Genomic DNA, 26260 nt, shown 5'->3' on the forward strand with positions numbered 1-26260 from the left:
AAGAACTAATGATCTTTGAAACAAACCCACAAAAGTTAGCAGTTATGTAATCTTTTATTGTTTAAAAATATTACACTGGGGTTTTTGAAAAATCACTGATAAGTATTTCCTTTTGCCAGTTCTGTGCTTCTGGGATAAAGTAAAACAGCTTAAATACTTAGTGTTCATGCAAAATATACCAGTAGATTTAAACTACTACACAGGTTTCCAGATTGTATATTTAGTTTTATACTATTACACAACAGTTGGTCTTCAAATATGGGAGCACTATTCTTCAGTTTTTCCTTTTAGTTCTTAATGTTCATTCCTTTTTAACCTTCACTACTAAATTTCATACTGAGCAAGGAACCTGGACGCTCACACAGTTTGAAGGTTATTCTTATCTGATGCAGGAATGACAAATCAATGCGTATCCTTGCTTTCTTTAGTTGGCCCCATCAGAGAAAGAGATGATGCAGTAAGAAAGTTTTGAGGGGAAGAGAGATTCCAGCTAAAGTAGAGCATTAGTAGTCATCAGCTAGAAAATAAAAAGGGTTAAGAGAAAGATTAATAGATTTTCATAATAGGAAAGATGCAAGAAGAGTATTTAAGAATTAAGTGAATTTGAAAACTAACTCTTACTTTCAATGGTGAGAATACAGGTGCTAGCAGATGTGCCTCTATTGTTGACTGCTTTACACATATATTCACCTTCATCTTCTGGGAAGGTTTCTGGCAAATAAAGGCAGTAAGTTTCTCCTCTTTCAATATATTGGTAGTCCTCAGAGTCCTGCAACATTTCCCCCTCAAACCACCATGTGACTTGAGGTTTTGGTTCTCCAGTAATTTTAACTGTAAATCTCACTGGCTCGCCATCAACAACTGATGTGTTTTTCAGTGACTTCTTGAACCAGGGAGCTCCAGATCGAGCTTGATCTTCCTCATCTTCGCAAGCAGAACCATTAATAATGCTTCCATCATCTTCTTCTTCCTCTTCCCTTTTCTGTTTGAAAATAATCCAATTTAGAACATTGAAAGTAGCAATGACTGCTAGTCATGTGTATTTGTTTACAGAAAAGCTATCATGTTTTTGAGAAGGGGAAATGCCACACCTATCCTTGCTCCTAGATAGCAAGGACACTGAGTCTGGATGTGGAACAGATAGTAAATGCTGTGGAAATTTGATTTTAATGAGGCTGGAATCTAGGGAGGGAAATTCAGGCATGAATATGGATTCAATTTTCAGAATATTCAAAGGAAACTGCACTTTCTTTGCACTACACTTCTCATACTCTTCAAGAATAAGAAAACACCAAAAGCAATTATACATTATTGCAGCAATTCACAGCAGCTGTTAAGTATAATGTTCTTTTTATACTTCTGGCAGTGTTGCCATCAATGGTAATCAGATGCTAAGTTAAATGACATGTAGGACTGAAGAAAAGGTACTTTGTAATCTCTACCTTCTGTAATGCAGCATCAATTTCTTTTTGTTCAAACTGCATGCGTAGTAATTTTTGTTCTTCAATTCTCCTCTGTTCTTCTTCTTGCCTGGCTCTTGCCATTTGCTCAAAACGTGCCTTCATATTTACTTTATGAGTAAATGGAGCCTCAGATTTCTTGGCTGGTCTCACATCTACTTCATCATCCTTGAAAAATAAAAATAGGACTTACTCATATATTACCTTTTCAACAGTTATAACAATAGTACTAATTCTGTAGAGTAATTCTTTTTAACTGAACAAAGCCAGAGAGTCCTGTTATTTTTTTACCCTCCCTGTTTTGTTTAATGTTGGATTTAAAATGAAGTCTTAATGATAATATCCCAGGTTCTGAGGTAGTAATTTCTATTTAAAAAAAAAATAATAATAATAATTTAAAAAGAAAAAACGAACTTTGGTCTAATATTTTAGTGAGAAGTTTTTTTAAAACAGTTTCATGACACTAATTCTGTAAGGTAAGAATTCAAGGAACATTGGAATGTACATATACAATTCTGTACAGTGAATTCAGATACATTTTCTATAATGTCCCACTCTTGATGGCTCTATGTCAGAAGTACATATTAATAACACGGGAAATAATTATTTTGGATGCAACTCTCTTTGTTATATACAGAAGAGATTATTAAATAAAAACATTAAATAACATGGGAAAAAATGCAGGGTTTTTAAAGAATTTCTTCACAGTTGTAAGAACTGTCCCTTGGTGAATTGTTCTTTATACCCACTGCACACTTAGGGTTTACATTTCTGTACTGGGGAGCAATGTAAAAGTATTACAGAGAGTCCTACTAAGTACGCATCCTTTCTTGTTTTGAGAAAGGACACCGATCTTCATTACATTTCTTCTTCAAGAAGAATGCTCAGGCTTTTTCACAACTTTCATGCTTTTTTGTGTGCGCACTTTTTTTTTTTGTTTGGTCATTTTGGATTTTTTCTACTGCTAGTGTTATAAAACATTTAGTTTCCTTCCCGCTGGACAAGGGAAATAAGTCCTTTTGGACCTATGCTGTGATTCTCCATAGTGCTATCTAAGGAAAAATTCTACCTTCTGCAAGAATCCATGAAGTACAAAAACATGATCATGGGACTGTTTGCTTTCTTTTCTTGTCACATCTTCTCACACACTGCTGTATGAAATCTGGTTTCTTGGAAGTCACTGTTGATTTGGTTGTACAAGGTCTTTTCCTGTTTGAGCTACTTCAACTTTTGCTTTGTGGTCTTGAAAAGCAGGCTTTCCGATAAAGTCTCATGTCTGTTCACAGAATCACAGAATTTCTAGGTTGGAAGAGACCTCAAGATCATCGAGTCCAACCTCTGACCTAACACTAACAATCCTCCACTAAAACCATATCCCTAAGCTCTACATCTAAACGTCTTTTCTGTGGATTGTTTTTGTCTCATAGTGGTTAGATGGATTTGTGCTCCCTTTATGGAAACAACCAGCTTAGTAAACTTTTGGAGGGTAGATGGTGGAAGGGAGATTAGAAAGGCAAAATACTTGCAAAAGTAATTTCAAAAGTGTTAGAAAAAAAATATTTTATACATTAAAATCTTTAAACGTTGAATACTGTCTTGTGATGGTAAGTCCTTAGTCACTTTTATACCATGGTGTTATGCCTTCAACATTGCAGGCTGACCTCATAGGAATGTTACAGTGTCACTCATGAAATGAAAGCTTAAAAGGTTTTGAGCCGGTACTCAAGTGGCTAACTACACTAGGTATGAACCTCAGAATGAGACTCAGATCAGGTTTACTATTGTTAGGAGTCTCCTGTACTGCCCCATGATTGTGGTGAAAGCTGCTCCTGTTGGTGTCACAGGAGAGTGCTGATACACAGGTCAGACTGAAAGTTTCATTTCTTGTTTTCCTCCTCTGGAAAATAAAGTGCAGTGATTCCAGATGGAAGCATATATAATTAGGCGTCCTTCCCTGCTTTAACAAGTGAAAATCCTCTCTCTGATCAAAAAAAAGGCAAGTACTTGATCTCCAAATGGTACTACGGTTTTTATTTGGTTTAAATTTTTATGATGGAGAATGAATTAAGAGTTCAGAAGGAGAAGCAACTCATCTGACTGTTAATAGAACACACTCTCAAACATGAATGTTCTAACCTCTCAGACTGTCACGTTTGAGGTTGTTAAGATGCTAATTTGAAGACTTTGAGCAGCAAATTAGATCTGTGCTGGAGCACATGACTGATAGTGAATTGGTGCTGTTTCTTTTAGAGATGCTGGGGTGAGAGTTCCTCATGCATCCAAGTGAAGCAATAGGAAAGTAGGGACAGAACCATTTTGGAAATACAGCTTTGATGAAAGCAGCAGTATTGTCCAGTATCATAATTGTGCTGGTTAAGTAAATCATTAACATACACAGAGTTCAACTTACCTCTTGAAATTTTTCAGCTTCCCTTTCTCTTATTTCTTCATCCATTGCTCTTCTCTTAGCTCGTTCTTCTTCAATCTTCTTCTGTATTTCTTCTTGAGACAATTGTCCTATTTTTTCAAACTTGCTTTTCAAGTTCTTTGCCTGAATAGAACCACTTCTTTTTAGTTTTATTAATTCTTCGTATTCTTTGCTTAGCTCAAAAGTTTCAGACTCTTCTTCCAGCTGTTCAGAAATAACGTAACATGTAAAATGGAAAATACTCTGATTGTTGTTTACTACCTGTTCTCCCCACAGGTTATGTAACTTAATATACTTGAACAGTTCTTTTAGTTTGGAGTTACTTGAAATCAACACAGTGACCTTTTCCTTCTATATCTTTTTATCGCTATGATCAAGATAACTGAGTTTGTAGCACCTTTAAACTAGATACAGATTTTAAAGTATCTTGTTTTCTCTGGCTTTGCTTGAATACACTTTTTGTTCAAAAATTGCTCTCAATAAACCACCCTTTAGAGACTCAGAGTCAGATACCTAACAATATAATAATCTCAAAGTTATCCTGGATCTGTAATTTACCTCCCTGACTTACTTGCAATGTCTTCTGAAATAGTTTTCTAAAATACAGCTACTCTGTTAAAGTTATTGCTAGATTTTTTTTTAATGCAGAAAAAGCAAATGAAATGCCAGGGTGTCATGGCTGAAAAAGTAACAGTTCTGGATCCTGTAGTTGAACCATGTCTGATGTTGTAATGGTTTATATTTTACATCCACCCTTTATGACCTCTAATGGCAATAAGAATGTGTGTGCATTTCAGTTGGATATCCCTGTCTCCCTTCTTCCGCAGAACGTAATCCAAAATCTACTTACAAAGTTCACAAGTTGGAGCCTTTACTACTTGCTCTTGCTTTGCTTACAAAAAAAAACCAAGCAAACAAACAAAAAAAATAATATTCAAAAGGGAATTAAAATCACCACCCACAACCAAATCAAATTGAAGCGTAGAGTTCATGAATGCGATGTTCTAGTCATCTGGTATGCCAGGCAAATTTTGTGTGAGATTCTTAAAATCAACTGTGACAGTCTTCAAACCCTTTTAAAGTTTTCCTGGTATATTAGTGATTAAAAATATGTATCTTATTATATAAAATGTTATAAAAGGATGTTTTTCAATCTTTTCACATAATACAAAAATTATGGATTGAAAATCCCTTTTTCAGTGTCCAGTTACAATCTTAAATGTCAAAATTCTGTTAACTGAAATGATCCATTATATTTTTTTCAGAACATGCTTAACGTATCTTTTAATATACAAACCTCTCCCATTTCTTGTCTTAACTGTTGAAATTCTTGCTTTTCCATTTCCAACTTTTGCCTACGCTCTTCCTCTGTGCGTCTCTTTTCTTCTTCCATTTTTTGTCTCAGCATTTCCTCAAAATTAATTTCCAGTTTACCAGGTATGAGAGATTCTTGAGAAAATGTTTTAAACATCTCTGGTGATTCATCATCCAGCACCTGTTAGAAATTCAGACCATTAATGATACATCCTGAAGGTACATGTGATGAAATCAGCGTTGCTCAGACGCTTCTAATGCTTGAAGATAACCGCATATTTTGCCACGCCTACCACAGAGCAGTAAGATGTAATATGACAGCATAGGTATTGCTCTAAAGTTTTGGGAAAGAATGGGGTTTGGGAAAAACATGTTTTTGTTTGACTTTAGCCCTTTCTTATTACAGTACTGAGATAATGAAGGTGAAGGTGTTTTAAATGGGAGAGGATGTGCTCTATATGCAGCTTGGTGACCTGAAATAATTTGTTCCTGTTTATTTCAGACTGTCCCACGAACTGTTTGTGTTTAAATGCCATTGCCCTTAACACTGAAGTACTTCTAATCTTCTAGGCAAACTGCATTAATTTTCTGTTCTTAAGCTCCAATAATACTAGTATTCCTAGTAAGCATAAATGAACAGAATTTTCTGCAAGGAACTCATGCACAAACTGAAGACACTAAATCATGTTGCCAGTTCATTGCAGCAAGAGTTTCCTCCTTTCTCTGTCCTTTTCCCAGGCCACACAGTAAGGCTGGCTTTGATTGTCTTTCTGTATAAGCTGATTGCTTATTTTTGGACCCATTCCTAAGAGGATATCAGGGCCCCAGAAAGGCATTTTTTTTTACTTCCAAAAGCAAGAAGACCAAATACTTGATCAGACTGAATTTGTCAAAGCATAGCAGTACGAAGACAGTGAATGGTATGCTACAAAAACAGCCAGGTAGCACGACAGTCAGAGTTACACCACAGGAAGATTTTTAAAATATCTTCTTGATTATTAAAAAAGTTTGTGTAGCTATGTAAACTTTTGTCACATTAACAAAGAGTGTCTCAACAAGAGCAGTCTGAAGACAGATGTGTGAGAGGAGGTCAAATACTGATGTAGACCCACATGAAGGTGTGGCTTTTGGCACTATTTAGTCAGTGCTTGTTTGAAGTCTTGTAGCAATCGTTGCAGAGTCCGATGTGCCTTAAGTTCTAGGCATCCCTAACAGCCATCAACTAAATTCTAGAAAGGATTATGGAAGCCAAACTTTCATTTGAGAAAGTGTTTTAACTAGCTTTATAAAGAAACAAGCAAGTGTGTCTGAAAAGATGTCTTAGCACTCCCTTTTTCCTTTATTACTTACTACCTGCTGCCATTGTAACTTGCACCTTTTACTGCTGTTTGTACTATCTTAGTTCATATCTTAGTTCTTGACATACTTTGCCCATACCTGTTTTTATTTGCCACAGCACTTTCAATAGTTTTTTCTGGCCTAATCGCATTCAAAAACTCTCAGTCACTATAGATTTCTTTCAGATTTTTTCCTCGGAGTAAGCTTGCAGTTGGACTTCCGCCCCACCATTCATTCCATTCTTCACTTGTTTTGCATAACACAAGCTTATTTGTAGAAATTGTCATGGAGAAGCAGAGTCAAAAAGTGAAGCTGTAAACTATTTCTTGTAGTGAGGCAACGCATAGCTAGCTGTGTATTTTTTAGAAGGTAATTACATCTAAGTAAAGAAATGTCAGTGTCTCTTTCTGATGTTGTATTAGTTCATATGCTTATCACTTCAAGATGACACAGAACCTAAGTGAATAGAAGAAGCACTAATTCAAAATTTATTAATACGTGTATGTATGAATTAAAAAAGCTGTGCATATGAGCAATGAGAGGCATATATGCATCTGAGTCAGTAAGTTATGAAAAGACAGTAAGTGAACTTATTCCTGGTTAAAAAACACAGGGAAAAAAAATCAGCTGAACTGTATGTTACATAAAACCCTTGTTTAGTAAATATTGTAGCCATGTTTTGTGAGGTGAGACCATGGTTTGGTTGTTTTTTCTACAAATTGGGAACAGATAGTGGTGGGAAACAGTCCTGTACTAGCAATAGCTTACGGCTCAGCCAGCCAATTTTCAATGGGCAATGCTGATTGATACAAAGTAGAATGGCTTTTTGTTCATACTAAGACAGGTTCTTTACGCAGTCACTAGTAGAAGGAGAATGACGGTGAAGAAAACAAATGCTTCAGTCCAAAAGGGACTGAATTTATATTGGAAAGCATGAAAATATAGAGTAGAAGAAAACGTAAAATAGGGAGATCCTCGCAAAAGGTGGTAGCTTTTGTGCTTGCTAGTAGCAGTGTTCCTACTCCTGATTTTTGTTGTTTTGTGTTTTGTTTTTTTTTTCAAAAAAGGAATTAAAATGAATAAATGTGGAAAAGGTTCTTAAATAACTAAATTTAAATGCTTAAAAATGAATGTGAGGTTTTAGAACTTCCGAAAGAGATGACTTCTTGACATGCTAAAAAGCACATCTGTGCATTGCTGTTATATTGTGTAGGTGTGGAAAACAGGGAAAGCATGGGCTTATATTTTCTATTAAAAGTAAAAGAAAATGCAGTACTCATATTCAGGATGTTAATTAACAGAAAAAAATCCAAACACGTATATGCTGAAAACATACTCTGTTAATTGTTTAGACTACTGAACTTCTTTACTCTCTGCTGTTACAGTGCAGTTCCAGCCTGTGCTGCATCTAATGGATTAAACTGTTCAGTCAGTGAGATTTTTCTGGCCTGGACACTAAAGTTCTTGTTACATTGAGGCAGAAAAAGGCTGTTCACAAGAAAACAATAAAAAACAAAAGGGCAGGGTGTGAGTTTTTTTGTTTGTTTGTTTGTTTTTTGGCTTTTGAATTGTCTGCTGACTTTTCATAAAGATTGTAATGGCAGAAGTCCAATAGCACTCCTTTTTTTTCAGATGTAAGGTTCTGTGTTCCCTCTTTGGAGCTGTGGACAGACCACAGACATTATTTTATGTAACTGCTTACCAGTACAATATCAAGTATAACTTTATGTTGTGATTTCTCTTAAAAATTTTGGAGTAGAGGTCTTGTCTTCAGCCCACTTTTCAGGCAGAGGTGGAGCACTGCTAGCAGTATTAATAGTCATACAAAGCATTAATTTGCCTCACAAGTAATTTGCCTCACAAGCATTGCTTTGAATTATGAAGAAAACAATTTTATTAGGCATGTAGTTGCTCTTTCTCAATAAAACCACACAGGGGAATGTAGATAGAGACTGCCAGATGGGCGAGTTGTTCCACAGTTTTGCACGGTATGTCTTGTCCTTCATTTTGAAACAAACAGTACTTGCAATTTTAGTTGGTAATGGTCTAATTTAACACTGTATTTCCTAACATCCATCAGTAAGTAACTGGCTTTTATCAAACAGCATGCTGAAACTTCAAGTTAGTGCAAGAAATATGAAGAATACTGTGAAAAGCCCCATGCTGGTTTTTTTGTTTGTTTGTTTTGAGTAATTTGGTTGACACCCTCTGAAATTAGGCATTTGTCTCTGTTTTCAGGTTGGGTCAGTATGTCAATCCTTGCTCCCTGAAAATTTAACTTTGATACAGTCTTGGTCATTGCATGTCACAGGGATCTGATCCAGATCAAAGTTCCATATTAAGAACTGTTCTAACAGTAAATTCCACAAGTAGCCTTTTTGGTTTCTTTGAACAAGTAATGAAATACAATAAAAACATCAATTAGCTGACTTCAGCTTTTTCATTTTTTCTTCCTAAAAGGCCACAGATGACTACAGAATTTGCACTTGCACTGAGCATTTTTCTAGCCTGGCATTAATTATACTTAAGGAAGAGCTAATTGGTGGGCACTCTTTAAATGCAGGGAGATTAACTTGGACAAGTGGAGCTAAAGAAACAGGAATTCCTCCCCACCCACCCAACTGAAAACAAGAGTCTCCTTCTGAAGTCTTTCTGCTTTCCATGTAGAATTATACTAGCAGTAGGAAACAATATCTGGTTTTGATTAAATTATTTGAAATGCTTTCTAGGGTTTCTGTGGGGAGATACTGCTGTGGTAATGTTTGTTAAGCTACCTATTAGAAGGTAGTGGGGTAAGCTAATTAATGAAGGAGTAAAAACATATTCCTAACTCTGTATTTAAAGCTTTTCCTGGAGCTGCTTTCTAGTTCAGTTTGGAGACTTAGGTAAAATATTAAAATAACTAAATACTAAACAACGTGCCATACCATATTCTTCCTTGCTTCAGCAAATGCCCGTTTCTCTTCTTCTATGCGTCGTCTTGCATCTAGTTCTGCTTTCCTCTTTTCCTCTTCTCTCCTCTGTCTTTCCATCTCCTCAAAACTGAGCCTAAGTTTACCAGGACGGAATTCTTTACCAGAATTTTCAGATTCATCATCATCACCTTCATTTATCTTTAGAGAACAGGAAAAGGAAAAAAATAAATACCTTATCCAAACAAACAAAAAAAATTCTTTGTACAGTAAATGCTCCATTAATTAATTCTATTCTGAACGCTCATAAATGCCTTCTTCTCCTAGGGGAAGAAAAATATATCATTGGTTTGGTTCCTATAAGAAACCTTTTAAGCTTGGTTTTAACCAGGGGAGGGAGAAGAGAAATGTATTTCAGAATCACATATTCTTCTATAATTTCTTTAAATCACTTGAAGGTGTAATTTGAAGTACAATATGTTATCAGGAAAAGGCTAAACAATTAAGTATCTCTTTTGTGGTTTCAAGGTTGGATTATTTACGGTGAACTCCTTATTAGCTTTCTTTACATCATTTTCATGGAGCTTTATAGCATCATGTTATTTACGTATAAATTATTTCCACCAATACAAGTATCAGTTTACAAAATATTGAAGTCTTATAGCAAAACTAAACTAAATAACATTTTGTTTTAATCCAGACTGACATTTTTTGTTTCTTTCCTTTTTAGACATTTAATCATCACTGAAGAAAGGGAAGTGAGATTCTTTACTATTGCTTATCTCCAGTAAACACTATCCACAAAGAGAAGCCTATGGTTTGCAAACTGCAATCAAGAACAAAAGAATGAACTATCTTCAGAATGTATCTTGGAGTACTTAATTTCTAATGGTGGAAATTGACTGGGAACTCTCAGAGTATCCAGCTATCTGCTTATTACAAGCAGGCTAGGGACTGGTATGTTGGGGGAATTACAGAAAACTTTTATTTGGAATTTGTAGGGTAAAAAAAAAACAAAAAAAAAAAAAAAAAAAAACAGTTCAGCAGTTGAGTTCCTTCAAGAAAACTTTTGACTTCAACTTTTGATAGCCACTGGATAACTGATAAAACTGCATGGTAGAAAAAAACCGTGGGGATGTCTTGTTTTTCTATTGAATGTGTAAATTCAGTTGTCACAGTTATATTACATGGTTAATAAATGCAGATATTGAGGGGTGGGAAATGTTACTGTAGCATTTCTAATTGAAGTTTTGTTCACTTCACAAAGTTCTCTCTTCTCTTTCTTTCTTCTTCATCTTCACTAGTATCCAGTAGGAACTAATGGAAAGTTAGGTGATTTTTCAGAGTGGGTGGGAGGAACTATGATTTTGGGATCTGTCTAAACCTAGAGCCCTCTCAGTTTGGGCCAGTTGGGAATTTCAGTGTTTCAGCTTTCTGGATGTTCTGTGAGGGTGGTTTGTTTTCCCTTGCATATTAATTTCTGGAACGTTCCTGAAATATAGTCAATATAGTGATTTTTGTTTGTCCAAGAATGGTCATTTCTATTTACACTTCCTTCTTATCTATCATATTTCACATGATATCATATAAATATGGGAACAAGAAATAGTATTCTGTTACTACCGAACATTTTCATAAAAATCGGTTACTGAGATGTATGAAGTAATATTAAAGATGAAAACAGACAACTAATTTTCTTCTTGAGGATTTACAGCCTCAGGTACAAAAGCTGATATGAAAACTGGTAAGATTGCTGACAAATTCAAAACACAGATTTCCTGTTTTTACTAAAATAATGTCTAGAGAATTACACCAGGATGGTTGCTGGATTAGAACTAAGATCAGAAACATTTCAAAAATTTGTGGTGATACAATCTTCAGCTTGAAATAGAGTTAAGCAGTAAGGAAAATAATCGGATGCAGGAGAAAATGCAAAGACATATTGTCTGTGAAAATTCTGTAACAATATATATGAAATATAAATTTACCATTCGCTGTCTAGCTTCTTCAAAGGCGCGTTTTTCCTCTTCTAAACGCTGTTTTGCTTCTACCTCTGCTTGCCGCCTTTGATTTTCCTGTCTCTGTCTTTCAAGTTCTTCAAATGTTACTTTCAGCTTACCAGGAGACAGAGGCTCTTGTGATTCATTGTCTTGATTTTCACCCTGTGCAAGAAAAATTAAATAGTTACATTTTAAATAATACATATTTATTTCTTAGGTATTCTTAGAGAAGTAGTTTACCGTGACAAATGAAAGGCACTTGGTTTCCTTAAGGAATTGTTTTTGTTCTTCATATTTTGGCTTCATTTCTTCATCCTGTCTGTCTTTTTGTTCTACTCTTTCTTTTCCTGTGTTTTCAAAGTTTATTTTCTTCTTCCCAGGTGTTTTGGTGGGTTTTACAGGTACTACTGTAACCAGCAGTGAATCATCCCCTTCCTGTCCAAAAAGATATTTGTTATATTTTTGTACAGCTTGACTTCTAGGCAGACTTCTTTCTTAATGAAACTGTTGTTTTTACCTGTGTGAACCAAAGCTTCCTAAAGAATTACTTACATTAACAAGAATAAACTACTTGTGACAGTTACTAATTTCGTTGTAATATCTAAAGAACATCAAGACTGAATTATATTTTCACCATAACTGCTGGCAAACTCTTTAATTATTTCTAATTGAATTTACTTAATTTCATTAACTTAGTTATAAATATTCATGGTTTGGATAAAAACAAGTTAAATTTTGAATACATAGAAATTGTAGTTGCAGTCTACTTCCAGTCTTGTATTTACTATGTAAAGGATGTACTGTGGTTGGAATAAGCTAGTAGTTTTAGAAATAGGTAATTTGCCAAGCAGATTATTTTGCTTTTGAAGGATGCTGCTGCTTCAACATTATTTTCACAACTTATTTGCCAAAATGTGCTTTACCCAAGTTTTTTTCTTTAACAAAATACCATGACTAACAAGGATACTGTCAAATAACTTAAAAGTAATGTTAGTTTGTTTTTTAAACCATAGTAGGAACGTGATTTTCCTTTGTTAGTGACAGATGATAAGACCTTTTTAAAATTAAATGCTTATTTGCAAGACTTAAAAATCTAAACCTTTATGTTAAATTAGTCCATTTAAAAAAAAAGACGAAGCAGTTGACTGCAGTGTTCAAACATCTGTATGCTGACAGAATCCCCTTTTAATGTCAAGCTTAAGGCAAAGAGCTTTATGATGATACTTTCCAAAGCCCAAGGACTTAGAATATCATCACCAGTGTGCCTCAAATCATTCTGGTGGCTTTCAATATTTACATTTGAGGTGCTCTTCACTCTCTTAACCACAAATTATTCACAGTTCAGACTATTTTAAACTTAAATAAATTGACTTCAAGTGCATATATACGCTATTGTATGCTTTAAATTTTCTTAGCTCCCTGGTTGAATTATAATTAAGTACGTGTGCCCTTTTCTAACTTTTCCCAGCCCATATTACAGTAATAAAACAACGTGAATAAAAATGTAGGTGAACATTTCTTTTAAAAAAAATCTGATTACCTCTGCTGCTGATTCAGTTCCCGTATTGTTTAAGTCATCAATCTATTAAATGAGAATTTCATATGATTACATTACTTTGGCTCTTTGCCTTAGATTTGCAAACAAAGAACTGGAAATTCTTTTTGTATCAGTGATATGTATGTAGCACTTAAATTCACAGAGATGGCAATGATTGAACCTTCGTTGGAATACTTCAGCTAGATAGCGAGGTGAGAAAGAGGAAACATGACAGCAAAACATGAAAATACAGAAAGCATGTTAAAGCATTCTTAATGCTTCAGTGATGAACCAAGAAGAGTGCTTTAGATGTCCACTCTTCATGGGAGCACTCCACAATTGTGTTAAAACAAAAAAAGCAAGAAGCAAGCTTATTGATTATTTCTGATATAAGTGATACTGTCTTCCTCTCAACTCCATGCAAAAAGTCTATTGTATTGGTGCCTTAATATAATGTTAGTTTTATACAGTAACATACGACCTTTCACTGTCGATTAAATACATGACAGATTAAGCTGTACTTTTTAACAGGAGATTTAACAATGCTAAAAGTCCTAGCAGAAAATTCTCTCCAAGTCCTTGTTGAAAATTGACTTCTAGAGCACTGTTTCTTTTCTTACATTTAAAAACCAAAAAGCCTTAATTAAGTATTCCTAGATTTTTTGTTAAATAAAGATTTGCTTATAGAAATAGTTATCATTTAGATGATTATTCTCACTGCAGCATTTGCAGCACTGAATAAAACTTGAAAAAGTAATTGAATATGATGCCCCAGTGCAAAATTTTACAGAAGACAAAATCTGCTTTATGAGCATCAAAAATGTTGGAGTCTGTTCACATATAGATGCAATAACAATTCACAAAGTGACAATGGAATAAAACATGATCTGAATAATCTTGATTTTTCTAGTGCTAGTATCTTCATATTTTGGTCTGACAATGTCATCTTCATACATCTTGCCTCAGTTTATCTATCACTGAACTGTATTCACTAATTTAGAAGCAAAAATTGTCTAAAATAACAGCTGGTAAAAAAACACGTTCAAATTAGTTAGTAAATTCTATAAACTCTTACATACCTATGACACCAAAATTTGTGCCTTTTTCGTATTCCTACCACGTTTATGCCTGCCTGGTCTTATTTGTGACTCAGGCTTAAAAATTGTTAGCCTAAGGATTGTTAGGAGAACCTTTATCTTCACTTTCTTCCCCACTTCCATCCCATCCAGCATCTCCCATATAAAGCACTACTATCAAAAATCTTAAGACCAACTGTTTCTGCTGATGAATACAAAACTTCATTGTCTTTGTTTACAATTATATCCTATTTTGATCAGATGAACATACCTCCTGTGCTTTTTTTGCTAGTTCTCTTTGAATTTTTCTTTTCTCAATCATATCTTGTTCAATTCTGCGCTTTCTTTCTTCTTCCGTTCTTTTTCTTTCTTCTTCTTGCCTTTGCTTCTCCATTTCTGCAAACTTGCCCTTAACAGTTCCTGTGAACATGAAATACACAATTCAGGAGGTAGATCTAATACTTAAGTAATTAATTATGTGGCCTTTAAATTTGGGCCTCTCTTACCTATTAGCTTTGGAACATAACCCTTGTCCATCTTAGATGATTTTGTGTCATCATCATCATCAGATGCAAGCAGTTCTTTCATCTAGTCGATGAAAAAGAAAGTGAACCATCTTTATATCTTAAATAAAATTCCAAAATGGTTATATTAAAATAATGTGAAAATATTTTCACATACAATATTCAATATCAAAATAACACAAAATATTTGCAAAGAAAATAACCTCCTGCTTTCTCCTGTTCCATTCTCTCTCTCTAACATATTGTTCTTTTCTTCTTTGCTTTTCATCTCTAGATCTCCTTTGATTTCTTTCTTCCCTTGCTTTCTGCATAGCTTCAAATTTATCCTTTACATCACCCTTGTGAAGCTTGGGTACATAGGATTTTTGGACGGGTTTAGATGAAGAAAGCAGAATCTTGTGAAGATACAGAAGAAATGAAGATAAGAAAAAGAAAGTTGAAACAGATGAACAGAAATAGATTGAATTAGAAAGAATGTAAGAACATAAAAGTACATTTGGGATTATGAACTCTGTGACACTAGCCATCATCTATATTAAGTATTTGTAACTAAACAGTAATAAACATGAAAATACCACAAACATTCAGCTTTGTATTAAACTTAGACTATGAGTAACTGTAATGAATACTAATTTCACAACTAAGTATAAGAACTACATAAATGTACACTTTCAATCTCTGGATTTAAAAATTATATACAGATTTTTATTATTGCTTTGAAATCATAAGTGTTCAAAAAAGTCTTTCTACCCCTAACACCACATTTAAAAAAAATGTAAACACACAGATGTGATAAAATATGCGTGCATTTTTCTGCAATGCTTCAGCATCCATATGTAGTTATATATGGTACTATTAGTTCATTTATAACTTCCAATATGTTATATACTTAACTTTTTTAATATTCAGAGAAACTCAGAAGTCCAGTGATATTATAAAGTGTCAAGATCACTGGACTTGCAGGAATCTGTTACTGATAAAGCCGACAGACTTTTTTTTGCCAATGCTTAATCTACCTGTGTCCAAACAGTAAGAGAAGTACCTACTTAGAAATAGTAGGAAGATTTTTCTCTTTTTACTGCAATCACTACAGAAAAGTATGTCAATACAGTAGTGCTGAGAAAAATGGCTGAAAATATTTTGTGGTTCAAATTTTCAACCAAACCAATAGTGGGTGGTGTAATGATATATTTGCTTTTGTTCCTGTTACTCAGTGAATCAAAGCATAAGAATAAATATTTTACATTGCCTCATATTAATTAATTACTTAAATAGAAAAATTCTGATTTTATAATAAGATGTAAATGATGCTCTGAATTTCCCCTAAAATTTAGTTTCCTCATATTTTATTATGTTTATTTTGCATTCTTCATTCATTTTAATACCAAGAAGGTATTTCACACATTCCACTGAATCAGGTGGTCTTCCTTAAACTACTCCCAAATACCCTTTTAGTGTCTTAAAATAAAAACAATTCTAGCCAGACTTACAATATAATTGTCTTTTGCAGTTGTTCATAATTACTCTTTTTAAAAGCATCAATTGCAAATTACTATGTTCCTTTGATTACTTTAAAATTGGTACATACCTCAGTTTTCTGTGCAATGTCATTCATGGCTACTGTGTTCTGCTCTGCACCTGGTATGTTTAAGTTTCTACCTTAAACCTGAAAGAAAAAGTTATAGTTAGATTCTTGTCCTTTTAAATGATACTTTTACCATTTTCCTGTAAATAAGTTTGCAAGGGCTGAAACTGATGTATCACAATTTCATTTGGTCCTTTGAGGCTCCTGAAGACAATAATAGGTTCTAAGTATGCACCAATAATTAAAAGAACAAGCTTATGATTCACTATTCATGCTCATAACCCCTCTATATAATCCTAGGTACTGGTTTTTAATTTCCATTTGGAAAAAAAAAAAAAAAAAAGAGGTCTCTAAGCCAAATTCTGGCTGCCTTGGCTGGTGTGTTATGAAACTGTTTTTCTCAATACTCATGCTAGCAGAAAGGAATGTGCTTTGCACCTCTGCCGCTCTGCTTCGGTCTGATGTATGAGCCAGCAAGCTCAGGTTGCAAGAAGCCTGCCGAACACACTGGCCAAAACTCAGCCTCCTGGAGATGCTGCCTTGCCTTACAAGGGACGGATGGTCAGTGGCTGCAGGGAACGTACCTGGATTTCAGAGCTGCAGCTGGATCTGTTGCCTGCATGAGGTCTCTGTGACTCTCAGCCAGGAACCCCTCTCAGCTCTTCAGTAATTACAGAAACACAGAACACTTTCCCTTCCCCTATTCTAGGAATAACAAGTGCTAAAAGCTGTGAAATGCATTAGGTGGACCACATACACACCTTAGAAAAACTATTTCTAGTATTTAATTGTGGCTGGAACACTGCGTTTTTCAAGAGAAAAATGTTTTAAAATTTATATTACACTATAGTTATTACAAACCTAATGGGAAGGCTCTTCAAGTTTGAGACAGTTGTTTTTTTTGTGGTTTGGTTTTTAATCAAGACTGTCAGAGCTGGGGGGGAGGAAGGCAACCTGCCCACAGGTTTGCACTTGGGTAGCAAAGCAGTACTAGCCTTTAGCTAGGTTTTGCACCTAACTTACCTTGTGAGGCTACCCGAGACAAACAGCAAGCCATGAGAAGCCTTCAGCAACTACCTGCTAACGTGAAAAGCTGTACAGTCCACAGTGAGGGGAGAGAACTTCTTCCTTTGTCAGAGCACAGACAGCTTCTGGGCAAGACGTGGCTCCAACAGAAGCTGAAACTATGCAGGGAAAACATAGAGGGTGGAGACTGGGATAAAGTTGAGAAGGACCAGAAAAGTGAATTAGTGAAGAATGACAGCGTGAAGGCCGCTATTTCTTCCCATGGAAGGAAGGGAATGATGGTACAGTGGGAGCTCTGAAGGGGAGAAAGCAGGAATGGAAGGAGACTGCAGGAGAGCTGTGTACCCTGTGAATGCTGAAGAACCGCTGCATAAGACAGATTTCCCCCACAGATTTTAAGACATTTTTGTAAGGTTTAAGGGGGAAAAAAATAATTAAGGCAAAAAGTTACAGTTTTAATGATTCTAAGTTCATACATGACTCCAGTGCCACTGCTGTCTGTGCTGTACCAATGCACAGGCAAGTCCCAGGCAAGCCTGAACACTCGATGTGCTACATGGGGTGCAAGCAAATGGACTCAAAGGCTAGAGGTAAAAAGGCTTGAAAAGGAGCTCTCTGCTGAAAGGGGCTTCTCACCTGTGGGTTAGAGGACCTGAGAACAGGGCATTTCATGATATGTAAAGATAAGTTCTTATTTATAAATAGTCTGTTCCTAAATCCCATTTTAGCATTTCCATGCCGTGCTCTTACCAATGTTAACAACTGTTCTTACCTGCCTAAGTCACACCATGTGAACCTCCTCAGCAGAATGCCGTGCAAGCACTCACTGCCCCGTTACAGGGCAACAGAGAAATGATACGAAGAAATAGCAAAATTCCATTCTGGGTGTTGGGGCTTCACAAAGCTGTTATTCAGACTTATAAAGAGGAGTAGGTGAGCCTTCCCTGCTGCAAGAAAGGATGTGAGCTTCCAGCTAATAAAGAACTTTTGACTTAAAGAAAACGAAGAGCTATTTTCTTTCCTTCTAAATTCTTAATTTTTTGAGGTAGAAATTGGATTAGGGAACAAAGATAATAAGAAATTGTGTTTGGGTCTGATAGTGCCATGATACTAATGTGATGTTCAGTCAGTTCCAAGTCACATTCACATGTGCAGGAGGAAGTTATATTCATTGGTAAACTCAGTGCTGTCAGAACAACATAAAGTTGTTTTCTTTGCCATGATTTGTGGCCTGAATACAATGAAAGCAAAGGCTTGAACTGTGGTGATTGTCCCAATCCTCTGCCCTCACTGATGGTTTCCCTATACTTCAGTTTCATGGAACAGGAATTTATGACAGTGTTTGAGCTTTCATTCTGCTAAAAGCAGCTTTTAAACCCCGTGTGTCAAAATGGTCATTTGTTCCTTAAAAGTTGTGCAACCCAGGTACCTGGTCTTGATTTGTAAGCTTAAAATAAAATCATGGAAAATAAACATGCCTTGATGACTAATCGCTGTTAATTTGACACTTTCCTTTATGGTGAAGTCTCATGTATTCACTAGTTTTTACATTCAGATGAGCTCAAAGGAACGGATGATGAAAGACAATTACATTAGCAGGCATCCTAATCATATGTCCTCTGAAAAGTCAATTACTCATTGCTTTTATATGCAGTTTTAATGAAAATTACTCATTATTTTTAAACCTGGATATAGTGAATTCCCAAAAATGAAGTATGAGGAAGACAGGGACAGAACCTGTAAGTGTGTAACCTTGCAGGCTGCAATTTTTTGCCCGTGGGGTCAGCACAATCCCTTATCTAGATAAACCCTGGTTCATGCCGGCTGTTTTTTCATAGTACCTATTCTGAAATGACAAAGCTGAAGACAGTCCAGTTTGCTCTTCCTGGGAGGCCACGAGGTTTCATCAGATCAGGAAAAAAGACTGATTCAGAAGGAACAGAACAATTCTACATGTGGCCCTAACTTATACAGGATGTACACTGCATACATATAAAATTTGGCACCTTTTCTCTTTGTAATCTCCATTTCTGATCTCTTTTTCAGTATTGCCAACAAAGGTGGTAAACTGTAATAGAGGTTTCAGTGATGTTAAAAAGTATTCCACCAGAAAATGGACAGCAAATATCTTTATTGCATTTATGCCGTCATAGATCTGTTCAGTAACGTAGAAACATACATGTATTTATCAATATGTTCTGAATAAATCAATGATAAGGGTTTTGTATTTCATTGCTTATCTCCCACTCCTTAATATTCATTTCTAATATAAGCCTAATTGTAATAGGTAATTTTGTTCACATCAGCTTGAACAAGATTTTAAGATGAGAAAAATCACAGCCAAAAAATGTAATAATTTTAAGAAGTTCTTGCTGTGTCAGCCAAAAAGTGTTTTTCCTTTGCTTTTTATTTGCAATACCGTATGTATGAAGTTTTGAAGGGATAAAACCTGGGATCAGATAATTCAGCTAGATGAATCCCACAAAAAAAACATGTATTAAAGTAGAAGGAAAAATCTCAGGAGCTACTAAAAATTATCTAGTACTAAAGATAGCGTAAGTGCGATGTCACAAAGGCATGTGACCAAAAAGGGTAGCACTCCCTGTTCTAGAGGCCAAACCACCGTTTTACAAATTAACTGAATGTGAGTGGGATGTAATAAGAACTGGAAGGTTCTATTTTGGTTTTATTCAATCCTATAGCAAGTATCCTAACCCACTATCATTGGGCACTTTGTAATCCTAATTTGAATTGCATGGTATGATCCTATAAAATTATGCTTCATAGAACTGCTCTGATTATATCAACTAGTTCTCACTACTTTCCTGCTCAGTGGAAAAACAAACAAATAACAATCCATGTTCTCTACGGTGTGATGTAAACATATTTCACTTATTGTTATTCCAGGAAAAATTTTTAAATAAAAGTCTTTCAGCAGACACTAAACTGACTGAAACTTTGTAGCTCAGACTTAAATATTACTGGCAAAACCATAAACAAGTAATCCCCAGAAAATACTTGTTTCCTGAATCAGGTTGAACATTAGGGCTGATAACTGTAAAAAACAAACAAACAAACAAACAAAACACTTATTTGAATAGGACTATATGACTATTATCAGAAATACGCTAATGGCTCAACTATACCATATTTTTAGACCATGTGGAACAGAATCTCCTTTGCTTTAATGTGTAATAACTTATTCCTGACATGTTAAGGAAAGCCCCAAATTTGCAATGAGTTCGGGATGAGTTCTGAAACCTTCCTGTGGGTCATACATTGCCGAACTGACATCCCCCACCAGCCAGTGCCAGGCACAGCCATAGCTCAAAGCCAGTATGATTCTATGAAACAACTACATGGGGGCATTTGTCAAGGTGGGAATAGCAGGGCATTCCTCCCTTAATTAAACAGGCTCAGAGTTCTCTCATTCTTAATTATGAACAAATTATAAACATGGGAATTATGTGGTGTTAAAAATAATGAACCTTAGGAGCTGCCTTTGTATTAGCTTTTCAAAAATAAACCAAAGCCATAAATGGTGCTGCTGTAGCTATACAGAATGAATGAGATTCATAGATATCTTGGGATGTTTTTCCAAGCCAGAGCAGTCACAATATATGAAACAAGAGCATTTAGCTACCAAGCCCTGCCTTGATTTACAAATCCCAAACTCTTCAAATTCAGCTTCAACAGAGCTGTCTCTTTTCAACTGAGTATGTAAAGTCACTCCTCCCCCAGTCAGAGCTGACAAACATCTCATCTGAGGACTGACAGGAATCCAAGGCATTTCAGCCTGTCACTTGGGAAGCCATGAACACAGAGGTACTGAACATTAGGTCCTACTCAGACTGTTTCAGATCAGCAACAGTATGTTAAAGTTCTGTTGTGTCTCTAAAGGCAGATAACTTTACAAGCACCCTTGTGGTCTCAAGGTCCCTATACACTTTATTGTCCATTTGTGTACAGTGCTACTGCATTTGGATGTCATCGCAAGCTTTTAGCTTACTTCACACATGTGAGTAAAATCCTCCCTGTCATCAGTATGACCTTAAAACTCGTTAAAACTCTTTGACTTCTAAAAATACAGAAGCTAAATACAAGGTTTACTGCATGAATCCATCAGAAAACAAACTATGCATTGGTACAATTCATGCACTGGAGTACCCAGGGCAACAGGAGATCTCCTAGCCTTAACACACAGCTGGAGCAGAGCAGTAAGTCCCAAAGTTCATCTCTTACAAGGAATGATTGCATTTCACCCAAAGTGCTCCTGGGAAGGCATTGCTAACCTCCCCCATCTATAGAGCTTCACCTTAAAGTCTTGAAAACTGCAACTATTCCAAAGCCTGATGCATTTATTGTGTGGAATTCATCATACAAAGCAAATCATGAGTCTGAGACCACAATTAGATTTTGATCTTTTGGATCAACTTTACCTTGAACCTTTTTGATAGCTCTAATTACCTGAAGCCCTTGAGAGTGTCACTAAGATTGCTGGAAGCAGTGAGACCTATCCTCAAAACACAAACCTCAAATATTTTTAAAAAGCACAAATAGTGGAAGAAATTTTCCTTGCAAACTCCTATTGTCTGAACTTCCAAAAAATCTGCCAACCTACCATGTTGTGGGCCTTCAAGATGGCAGATAGGTCTCTGCCATTTGGAATGCTGCCATGTCGGCTATTACTTCAGGGTGCTCTCCAATTTGTTGGCTTCACCTAGCTGTTAATGTGCTTGAAGGTTAGCCAGCTGGCTCCAGCACATTTTGCAACTGCAAGTCATCCTACCTCTACCTTTGATGCTAAAAGATATGGATGTAAGGCAGTAGGGCCTTACTAAACATGAGACTACCAATGCCTGCATCCTCATCCCTCTCCATGTCACCTACACCTCCAAGAGGAACAGCAGCAAGCCCTTCCCTCAGGGACCCCTCAAGCAACCAGCTTGGGAAGTCCTAACACCCACAGACCATGGAAGAGTGTCTCCCTCATCATCTGCTGATCACTTTGCACAAAGTATGTGGTAGTAAATTCTCCAACCCAAGAAACTTTGACATGCTATTTTCTAACAACAGCAACTTTTAAATAAGATAGTATCTTCTTACTAATTCCCTGTTGAGAGAAACTAGTTGTATTTTTATGTTGTGTATGCAGATAGATATATCTGCTTGTTTTGTAATAAGCAATTCCCCATTAAGTCATGCTTATTTTTTGAGGCAACAAGGGCCTACTTTTGTATGTACTTGCTTCAGAAGAGATTTGTCCTCCTACTATGAAGCTGTTAAAAATCTTAAGATACAGTCTAGTCTTTCACTTCCCGAGATCAGAAAGGCTCAGGAAATGTTGCATGAGCTCCTCACTGAAGCTTCACACTCAGAAAATTCCCAGATTGTAATGCTGAATGTAACTCTGATCAAAAAGTGAATTGCGATTGTTACTAGGTGGATTTTTTTGCATATCCACTCTCATCACCCTAACTTTCATCACTATTTTTTTTCTCCACATTTTACCTTCCCTATGATTACGAAATATCTCAGGAAATGTTAAGTCTGATGTTTTAATGTTTTTACTGAAAATACTAGGCTGTATTTCCATCTTTAGAAGAGATCTGCCTCAAGATTCTCCCAGAAGGGAAATTAAACCTCCAAATTTGATCAATGGTTCCACCTCTGGAACTGCATAGAAGAGAAAATGCCATTGTTAGAGTGGCTTGACTGACTGTAATGCAGAGAGTGATCTCTCAGGAGTTTCAAGTGAAAATTTAATACAAAGCCAATAATGCTTAGAAAACTATGCAACAGATTAGAAATACTCTGGGTTTAGGGACTTTAAAGAGGAGGGAAAAAAAAAAAAAAAAAAAAAAAAAAAAAAGCTCCAGTGTGATATGTCTTGATTTGCTGTGATCATCACACTAAATATTCACAGTGACCCTCTAAAGCCCTACTTTAGGCAAAATAATCTAAATGAATGAAGAAAAAACATTAAGAGGACACAAGAGTTTTGACAGCTCAGAAGTCCCCAAAATCTACCTCCATAAGTGTAATTAATTTATATTTCTTAAAAGAGGACAGCATCCAGAATTGATCAAATAATGTCATGCAGCTTTAACCAAATAAAATATCCCATAAGTAAATAATAAAAAACTAGAAGCTCATGATTTTCGGTGGAGTAGTTAACATCGTTACATGAGACACATAGAAATACAAATGTTTTCCTGAACCAAATGCTACTCTGTACAGATGGGAGTACGAAGCCAGGACTTAAAATAAAAGTCTTGTTGCTCTGCAATTCCTCCTTTCGGGAGGCCCCCCTGCTGTCCTCCTGGCTACTGTGAGTTATAAATAAGCCCACTGCAGCACAGTCTGAATTACGGTTACCATCTGTCTCCTCTTTGTGATCTGCTTGCAGGGAAGACTCCATTATACAAGAAAACCATACTGTGAAACTTGGAAACTTACTACCTGCAGCCAAAGCACTTCAGGAGAGGAAAACACAGTCCACAATGCTAAAGTATTTAAAGAAATATGAAATAAAACTGGAAAGAGGAGAGGAAAGAGCCATGCTCATCATTTCTGGCCTTATTGCAACTTGTCTGGTATGACATTACCAGTTGTTGTACTAAATTACAGATACTAAAATTATCAGGCACAGAGGAAGATCCTGAACTGGCATGAACTGTCACCTCCACTGAAGCCAACAAGTTATGACAATTAACAACAGCTGCTTAAACATTACATTTTTAAGAATATAAAATATAAAACTATTTCTGCTCGGTTGTATTTAACTAATGAAGTCTTTATTATCAAAGGCTAAGATGCTTACCAAAAATTGGCCCAAGTAATTCAACTTCATCTACATTTTTTTTCCTCCATCGTTGAATTTATTGCACTTCAACATTCACTAAAAGTCCCCCATTAAAGCAGAACAGTCTTTATGCCACTTATAAAAATCTATTTATTAGAAACTATTTTGTCTATTTATAGAACTATAAATACTCTTAACATGACACTGCCAGGCAGTCCAACTGCTGTGCTAAAAAAAACAACACACAAGTAGCGCCTCTCTATGGAAGAGGTCTGCTTCAATTCTTTAATCTTCTTGGGTACTATTATGGGGCACATATGCTCCCGAACAAATGTGGTGGGGACTGGGAGACTGGGGGAAGCCCTGTCAAGATCTTCTGGCCCCCGATTTCACATCCCAAGATAAGATAGCTTGGGATCCTAGTTGTGGGGGGCAGCAACTGTGAAGACAGATGCCCAAGAGAAAAACTAGTGTACATCACCCCATGCCACAGCTCCTGAAACTCCCATTGCATCCCAGCAGCTGAAGAGAAACAGTGCCGATGCCACGGACAGCACCACAGAGGCCAGGGCGCTGATACATGGGATAAAATCCCGGGTGTGAAGTTTGATTGCAGTTTGCTTCTTCCCTTCTCAGAGGACAGCTCACAGCCTATCCGCCACTTCTCCGCCATCCTCACGGCTCCCCCTGCACAGCGCAGGTCTCCAGCCGAGCAGCCCGGCCGTGCTGGACGCGCTGCGTACCCGCACCTCCGCAGAGGGACGTGGCTGCTCCTCCCGGTGCCGAGCTGCTCCTCCAGACACGAGCCCTCACCGCGGTTTGGCCCCGTCCAGCTTCCAGGTCCCGTCCGCAGCTTGGCCGTGGCAGCGCTCCTCGTTAAGTTTCCGAGCAGAACATGCGAGCGCTGCAGTTGCGGCTCGTCTCGCTGCCTTGCCGAGGAAAGCGGTCATTGAAATGTTCCAGATGCGGTGAGAGAAAGTGTTTCTTAGGCATGTGTCTTGGGCTGCCCACCTGGTTCTTGTATTTCTCTCGCGTTCTGTGTACGCCAGACAGCCTCGTGTATTTCTGTGCAGTCCTTAACGCACTTGGCCCTCCTCGAAGACTAATTATTATTTCCCAACTTCATTACACGGGGCATTTTTCCAAGCGACCTGCTAGGGTCCGGGAGCTACGGCAGACAGCGCTAAGCACGCAGCCGCTTGCTGACCAATTCCCAGCCCAGCCCAGCGCTCCGGGGAGCGCTGCAACAAACGGCTCCGCTACCAGAACCCCCCGGTACCTGAGGCGCACCCGGGCACGGATCCCTCGCCAAGCGCCGCGGGCAGCAGGGGGCCGCCGCCCGCCAGGCCGCCTCACGGCGCCCCCTCAGGGCGCGGGACGAGCCGAGGGCCCTCAGAGTCCCCAGCCGCGCCTGGAGCCCCCGGGGCTGCCACGGGGCTCGCAGCCGCTTCCGTGGTCCTGAGCCCGCAGCTCGGCCCCGACCCTCGCCGCTGTGCCGCGTCCCCCCCCGGCCGCCCGCCCCGGGTCCTTCAGCAGGCGCCGCACTGAGGGCGGTGTGAGGGGGCAGCCGCTCCTCCCGGCTCGGCGGGGCTGGGGGAAAGCGGCGCCCGGCCGGGGGTCTCCCGCCGAGGCCGAAGGAGCCTGCCCCGCTCCCTTCTCCTCCCTCCCGGCACCGGCGGAGCGGCTCTTACCTGGGCGCGCTGCCCCTTGGCTGCGGCTCGCTCTGGTCCCGGCGGGCGGGCGGGGAGCGCTGGCGGCTGCCGAGCGCCCCTTGGCTGCGGCCGCGGCTCCGCCGCTGCAACTTGCCATAAAAGTCGCGGCGCGCAGCCGGCGCCCGCATTCCAGGCGAGCCCCGCGCCAAGGCAGCTGTCCCGGCCCGTCCCGGCCCCTCCCGGCCCGCCCCAGCCCCTCACAGTAGCGGGGGGCGCAGCCCGACCCCGCCGCTTGCTCCCCGCGCCCTGACTGATTGTGGAGCCATCGACACCCGTGGGGCGGCTGCCCCCTGCCAGCCCGCTCCCGGCCGCAGGGCAGCGGCACGGCCCGGGCAGGGGCTCCAGGAGGGGCTCCTTCCCCAGGGTCCCCCCAGCCCGGCGCCGCGAACTTACGGCCAGCGCCGCGGTCCCCGCCGCCAGCAGCTGGCTGAGGCTCCGCAGCGCGGAGGTTTTATAGCGGCCGTGGTCAAGTCCCGGGTCGCTTATGGCACAGGGGGAGCAATCAGCTCACTAATAATAGTAAGGTGACAGCTCGCTCCTGGA

At 38.2% G+C, this 26260-nt stretch overlaps 2 protein-coding genes across 13 annotated transcripts in view; one reads left to right on the top strand and one right to left on the bottom strand.

Annotated features, from left to right (window-relative positions):
- The window catches only part of FUBP1 (far upstream element binding protein 1), a 37479-nt gene extending 26045 nt beyond the window's left edge, over positions 1 to 11434 (top strand). For all 10 annotated transcript variants that reach the window (XR_014318000.1, XR_014318001.1, XR_014318002.1 and 7 more), the window contains one exon: positions 10183 to 11434. Coding sequence is in view for 7 of the 10 variants with exons in the window: in XM_082765660.1 (XP_082621786.1) it covers positions 10183 to 10200 (18 nt within the window). In the remaining 3 variants the exon portion in view is untranslated. The remainder of the gene's footprint in view (positions 1 to 10182) is intronic.
- On the bottom strand, positions 36 to 26184 carry NEXN (nexilin F-actin binding protein). 3 transcript variants are annotated; one of them, XM_082765671.1, is made up of 14 exons: positions 26111 to 26184; positions 16178 to 16255; positions 14793 to 14984; positions 14572 to 14653; positions 14337 to 14485; positions 12993 to 13034; positions 11693 to 11887; positions 11441 to 11614; positions 9468 to 9653; positions 5186 to 5383; positions 3871 to 4092; positions 1443 to 1628; positions 622 to 982; positions 36 to 517 (listed from the first exon to the last, which is right to left on the bottom strand). In XM_082765671.1, the coding sequence occupies exons 2-14, from the start codon at positions 16202 to 16204 to the stop codon at positions 504 to 506; spliced, it is 2028 nt and encodes a 675-aa protein (XP_082621797.1). In that variant the 5' UTR covers positions 16205 to 16255; positions 26111 to 26184; the 3' UTR covers positions 36 to 503. The 3 variants fall into 3 exon arrangements, with proteins under 3 accessions (XP_082621797.1, XP_082621798.1, XP_082621799.1); XM_082765672.1 differs by lacking the exon at positions 26111 to 26184 and adding an exon at positions 25697 to 25802; XM_082765673.1 differs by lacking the exon at positions 12993 to 13034.
- Between the last annotated feature and the right edge of the window lie 76 nt (positions 26185 to 26260).

The sequence above is a fragment of the Aythya marila genome (genome assembly GCF_965140915.1).
Source record: "Aythya marila genome assembly, chromosome: 8".
Lineage (NCBI taxonomy): Eukaryota > Metazoa > Chordata > Aves > Anseriformes > Anatidae > Aythya > Aythya marila.